Raw genomic sequence first — 6,793 nt, forward strand, 5'->3', positions numbered from 1 at the left:
TTTGAGGCTGCTTTAGTAAACAGATAAAATACTTTATTAATTACCCAATAGATTTGCAGATTTCTAATCATATTAATGACAATGCAATATTGTTTTGAATAATAGCAAACGCAAACATTGACATAAATTTGTTTAATCAACAGCAGCATTGCGGCAATCAGACAGATTAAACAATAACAAAGGGCATAAATAACTTTAAAATTGCATTAAAATTAATGTGAAATGCAATCGCAACAATTAGCTTATAGCTATTCAATGCAAGTTCTATTGGAGTTAACCAAGTGTAACCACTCCTGGGAACAGGCTGCCAAATGTGAGACATTTTTGTTTTTTTTTTTTTGAGGGGTATTATTGCAATATTGCTGCCAGTGCGCCAAAAACTGTGCTATACCCGGCTAGATGGCGAACTATGGCGGCACTTCCGCTGCCACTGCCACTGGGCACTCCGGTGATTCCCCCTCTCTCACTCTCTCTTTCTCACTTTCTCTATCTCTCGCCATCCTACTCATCGGCGTCTGGACTGGACTTTCGGGAATATTATTGAAAAGTTTTACCGCAAGCTGTGCTGAAGCTCACTGCAAAAACAACCAACGTATTGTTCGCCCAGACCCACCCCCAACACAACACACAAAAAAATACATAAAAAAAAGAGTGAGAAAAAAGCTGGGAATAATAAAACGAGAAGAAGAAAGCGAGGATTAAAAATTTTTGCCAGTCCAAAGTTTCAGTTTTGTTGCAACTTTGGCCACTGCCCCCACAGCAGCCACACCTACACACTCCTGCTCCTCCTATTGCCTTTGCCTCTCGATGGTCCCAGGATCAGGTCTACATATGGCCTTACTTTCACCCACCCTTTCTCTGGACAGTACATAAATTTCACCAGCAATTTTCGGGCATTCGCCCAATCAGACTACAAGTCACTAAAGCATAAGAAACTTTGAAGCGTGCCGGTCAGTATGGTATATATTCCAAAAGCAACCACAGGATGACATTAATATGGAAGAACCAATGGGATTTCAAAAATGATTAAAATTTCAAGATTTCGAAAAAATTATAAAGAAATTTAAGTTTAATACAGAATTTGAATCATGAAGTTTTTCAAACTGCAGCCTTATTATTTAATATCTACTTTATTCTGGATGAAATATATAATACATTTTGGAAATATCTATACTTAAAAGGACCAATTGAACAAGACTTTAGATACTTAAAACAGATAAACTAGCATGTAAATACTTCAAGTAATTCAGTAATTTAAAATGATGATATTTTAATTTACAGACTGTACTAATCCGAGATTCCCTTTAACTCAAATAATAATCATATTTAAATATTTATATTTAAATGCAGCTTATATATTTTATTTTTGAAATATAAGGGACAAATCAAACACGACTTTAATTTTTTGAATAAGAAAGAGCTATCATGTAAATACTTCCAGTAATACAATAATTTAATATTAATATATTTCAATTCCCAAACTCTACTAATCCGGAATTCCCCTAAACTCAAGTAAAACTATGTTTTTCTGCCCCTTTGTCCAGCTTACCGCAATTTCTCAATTTTCGAACATAATTTTTCATTATTTATGACGAAAGCTTAAAACCTCTACTGCCATAATTTAAGCATATACGAATGCGAATGAGTATCGCAAGCCATTTGACTCCGGCCATTTTCCAACCAAGGCCACTGGACAAACGCAAATATATTTAAGCTAATTGCATTTTCCTTCTCCAACAGAGAGACAGAGAGAGTGGGAGGAGCAAATGGTGTCTAGGTGGTGACATGGTGGCACGGGATTGCAAATGTCAAATGACATCGAATGACCATGTGTTTGAGATGAAACTTGCACAACCTTGACATTTTCAGTCACAAAATTAAATTGACTCAACACTCTTCGCTCAGCTCAGGATGGTGGGATAGCTTCAAAAATGAAATTCGATATTGCTGGAAGCGGAACAAGCATCAATCCATCAATTATACAGAGTCATAATCAACGTTTGCTGCTCCAACAAACCGCTCAAAGTGAATGCACTTCAAGAATATGTTTTTTGAGTAGTTTTTTTATATATAAATTAATACCACTGTAAGCTTACTTTTTTGATATTATTTGTAATCTTTAACTATGGACTAGGGATGGCAGAAAATATCTATATATCGATACTGCATCAATATTACTAACAATAAATAATTATACTATATGACCCAGGTTTTACTAAAACGTTTATCTAGCTAGACATGGCTAGATCGACTTGTCTGGTGATGCAAACCAAAAGCAAACAGAATAAACACTGTAAGGTTATCACATAATAGAGTCACCATGACATTTGGTGTTCCAATTTCCACACATTTTTATAGTGTAAGGTGCTAGTGGCAGCGGAGGAAAAGTTTTGCGGTCCAGAGTGTGTGTGTGTGTCAAGTAGTTGCCAATCAATTTTTGGCATCGTTACACCACCCCCGCTTCATACTTATGCGGGACAAGTACATATGCCATGGGCAGGAAGTGGTAGCGGTGAAGGTGGTGGTGGTGGTGGTGGTGGTGAAGGACGACATTACCGTGGGCTCAGGACATCAGCCTGGGCTGGAGAACAGGAGGATCGGCAGTGGCATTGTGGCCAACAGGCACGTCGATTTCAATTGAATGTGGTGCAGCCAACTACCGCTGTCCCCCCGGCATCTGACTGTAGCATGGAATCGAAAGTCCCCCTGTCCAATGTCCCACATCGTCCATTATGACACGCTGCCAGCGGTGCCAGCAAAACCAAACACAATCACAGAAGGATGCAGGATGCTCAGCATCCACCGGGCGACTGTCGTCCGCCTCACTTGCAGTTGACACTTTTGTAGCCAGCTTGCATTCTGGGCATCCTGGCATCCTGGCATTCTGGCATCCCGTGTCCATCTGTTTGTCACTCGTCCAGTTAGATAGTACTTGTAGCCTCCTCTTGTCTCGCCTCTAGTTATCTGCCAGTTGGCCTATGCCATCGATGGCTCTGCACCTCCGCACCTCCCACAGGCCCTAATTCACTTGCAACATCAATTCCGTTGACGTGTACACTCACCTCTCCGATGGATCTCACTTTGTATCTGCATCTGTTGGCTCGCATCAAATAAGCACGGAACAATGAGCTAACCCAATAAATATGAGTGCATCAGGTCACCACGAGTGGTGTGGAGCGTGTGTTTAATTAACAGTTGCTATTAGGCATGTCTTCACTCCAGGTTCCATTGTGTTTGATGAAGTAATTAAATCCTAATTATCCAGTTTTAAGTAGATGCATATGAGCATTTGAAGTGTCAATCAAGCCTGAGATATGGGTAGCTCTTGAAGGAATCAAAGCAGTCGATAGTATACACTCAACAAGCTCGGAAACTATCTCTGACTCAAGCCACACAAACTATTTTTTTTTTTATATACAAATATATACTACATAACTTGAGGAAGTATAGAAATGGCGGTGCGAACACAGAGGTATATTTACTTGGCGGGATCAATGGTCCGGCGTTTCCATGCAGCTCAATATCTGCGGAACAGCAATGTGGCAGTGTCCAATTTCGAGGCAGATCAATTTCTTCCCTACAAGAAGATGCAGGAGACTCTGGATCGTGTTGCTGGTCGCCTGAATCGACCCATGACGCTGTCGGAGAAGATCCTGTATTCCCACTTGGATGAGCCGGATTCCCAAGAAATTGAGACGGGGAAAATCTTATCTGAAACTTCGACCGGATCGAGTGGCCTTGCAAGATGCCACCGCTCAAATGGCTCTTCTCCAGTTTATCTCCTCCGGTCTGAAGAAGGTGGCCGTTCCGTCAACTGTGCACTGCGATCACTTGATTGAGGCCCAAGTGAGCGGCGACAAGGATTTGGCCCGAGCGAAGGATCTCAACAAAGAGGTCTACGATTTTCTATCCTCGACGTGCGCGAAATATGGCTTGGGTTTCTGGAAACCCGGCAGTGGAATTATCCATCAGATAATACTAGAGAACTACGCCTATCCGGGCCTTCTGATGATCGGAACCGATTCCCATACCCCAAATGGCGGAGGTTTGGGATGTCTGTGCATTGGTGTCGGTGGTGCCGATGCCGTCGATGTGATGGCCAATATTCCCTGGGAGCTCAAGTGTCCGACTGTAATTGGTGTCAACCTAACGGGCAAGATAAGTGGATGGACTTCATCCAAGGATGTGATACTCAAACTAGCAGAGATCCTGACGGTTAAGGGAGGAACTGGTGCCATTGTGGAATACCATGGACCAGGCGTGGACTCCATTTCTTGCACCGGCATGGCCACCATTTGCAATATGGGTGCGGAAATTGGAGCTACCACTTCGTTGTTCCCATTCAATGAGCGTATGACCACCTACTTATCTGCCACCGGAAGAGGTGCAATCTCTGAGGAGGCCCAGAAATACAAAAAGATGTTCACTGCCGACGAGGGCTGCAAGTACGATCAGGTCATCGAAATTAATCTGGATACGCTTGAGCCCCTAGTGAATGGCCCATTTACACCCGATTTGGCCCATCCCATCAGCAAGCTGGGTGATGATTCCGAAAAGAATAAGTATCCCATGGACATTAAGGTGGCCCTCATCGGCTCTTGCACGAATTCCTCCTACGAGGACATGGGCCGTTGCGCCAGCATTGCCAATGATGCTCTGAGCCATGGTCTAAAGTCCTGTGTACCCTTTAATGTCACACCCGGATCCGAGCAGATTCGAGCCACCATTGCCAGAGATGGAATCATTGAAGTTTTGGAGAAATTTGGTGGCACAGTTTTGGCCAATGCCTGTGGACCCTGCATTGGGCAATGGGATCGCAAGGATGTCAAGAAAGGGAGAAAAGAACACAATTGTGACATCATATAATCGCAATTTCACTGGACGAAATGATGCCAATCCGGCCACACATTGTTTTGTTACCAGTCCGGAAATGGTTACCGCTTTGGCCATTGCCGGACGTCTCGATTTCAATCCTGTAAGCGACGAACTTGAGGGAGCGGATGGGAAACTTTTTAAATTAAAACCACCTTCAGGCGCCGAGCTCCCCACCAAGGGCTTTGATCCTGGCGAGGACACCTATCAGGCTCCGCCAGCGGATGGTGAAAGTGTCACGGTCAATGTAGATCCCAAGTCGGAACGTCTGCAGATACTGCAACCATTTGAGAAATGGGATGGCCAGGATTACGTTGATATGGCGGTTTTAATAAAGATCAAGGGGAAGTGCACTACGGATCACATAAGTGCCGCCGGACCCTGGCTCAAGTACCGAGGTCATTTGGATAATATATCGAATAATATGTTTATTGGAGCCACCAATGCCGAGAATAATGAGATGAACAAAGTCAAGAACCAGAAAACAGGTCTATTTGATGCCGTTCCTGCCGTGGCACGTGATTACAAGGCCAACAAAATCAAGTGGTGCGCCGTGGGTGAGGACAACTACGGCGAGGGCTCTTCCCGGGAGCATGCTGCTCTAGAACCTCGCCATTTGGGTGGAGTGGCCATCATTGTCAAGTCCTTTGCTCGCATCCATGAGACGAACCTCAAGAAACAAGGGATGCTAGCCCTGACATTCGCCAATCCAGGTGATTACGATAAGATCCAACCCTCGAGCAAGTTATCGCTGCTTAATTTGAAGGATCTTGCACCTGGAAAACCCGTGGAATGCGAGATCAAGAACAATGGGAGCTCGGAGAAAATCCAATTAAACCATTCCTTTAACGAAGGACAGATTCTTTGGTTTAGGGCCGGCAGTGCCTTAAATCTCATGAAGGAGCAGGCGACCGGCGGGGTATGTTGAAAGAAATAATATCCAACACCAAGATGGAAAATTTAAGCCAGCATTCACATAAATTATAATAATATTTATTTTAATTATAAACATGTTTTTTTGGCAAGTAATAAAAGTGTTACCAAATTTTTAAGCAGTTAAATGGTTTTTGAAAACTGAACTCCTTTGGAAGGGGTACTAAAAAGTATCATTGGGTAACAAAATTAAAATTATTAATTTATACAGTAAGACATAAAGTAAGCATCTAACTAACTTTAAACTCAAATCACATAAATCAAAGCTTCGACATAAATATTGCCTCTGATTTGTTAGATTTGACTCTGACTTATGCTAACTACAAACAAACTCAATTATTTGTGATATCTGCTAGTTAAATACATATCTCCGTAATCTATTATTCTGCAAAAATAACCTGACTTTACATAAACCACAGGATACTATAATGGGCAAAAGTTTAATGCCAAAATGGCACATGAAATGCCAAAGAACCAAAACCGAAATAATTCAAAACTAATTAAAATCCATTTAAAATTGCACACAGACTGCAATGCAGAAAAATAATAATAAATTTTCCGACTTAAGCTGCCCAACTTTTTTGTCAAATGGGATATATAGAGGGAGTGGGAGAGGGAGAGGGATGGTAATAGGGTGTGAGAGAGAGAGGCACAATAAGCGACGCTTATCAACGGTGCCAACCGAAACTGTCACATGCATTGTCATTGTCACAGGGGCGGTGTGCAAAAGGGGATTTTTTGGAGCCGAGGCTGTGCCATATTTGCATTTTCTCTCTCTTTCCAACACTCGACGACTGTGTGAGTGTGTGTGCGGGTGCGGGTAGATGTGTATGTGAGTTGGCATAGAAAATTATTTGCTACTTTTAATTAGTGCCAAAAAGTCATTCACAAAATCCAGAGAGAGAGAAAGAGGGAGTGCTCCAAGGGAAGGAGACATAAGAAGCGAAAGAGATAGAGAGACACAGAGAGAGAGAAGGAGACATTGGGA

At 42.5% G+C, this 6,793-nt stretch overlaps 1 protein-coding gene across 1 annotated transcript; it reads left to right on the forward strand.

Annotated features, from left to right (window-relative positions):
- The first annotated feature begins 3,332 nt into the window (after positions 1-3,332).
- Positions 3,333-5,933, forward strand: mAcon2 (Mitochondrial aconitase 2). Its single transcript, XM_020957222.2, is given in 3 exon segments — positions 3,333-3,695; positions 3,697-4,830; positions 4,832-5,933. Coding segments are annotated over 3 exon segments (2,346 nt in total). The 5' UTR covers positions 3,333-3,452; the 3' UTR covers positions 5,801-5,933.
- The last annotated feature ends 860 nt before the right edge of the window (positions 5,934-6,793 follow it).

The sequence above is a fragment of the Drosophila serrata genome, unplaced genomic scaffold (assembly GCF_035046125.1).
Source record: "Drosophila serrata isolate PLE 108 unplaced genomic scaffold, ASM3504612v1 contig_320, whole genome shotgun sequence".
Taxonomy (NCBI): Eukaryota; Metazoa; Arthropoda; class Insecta; order Diptera; family Drosophilidae; genus Drosophila; species Drosophila serrata.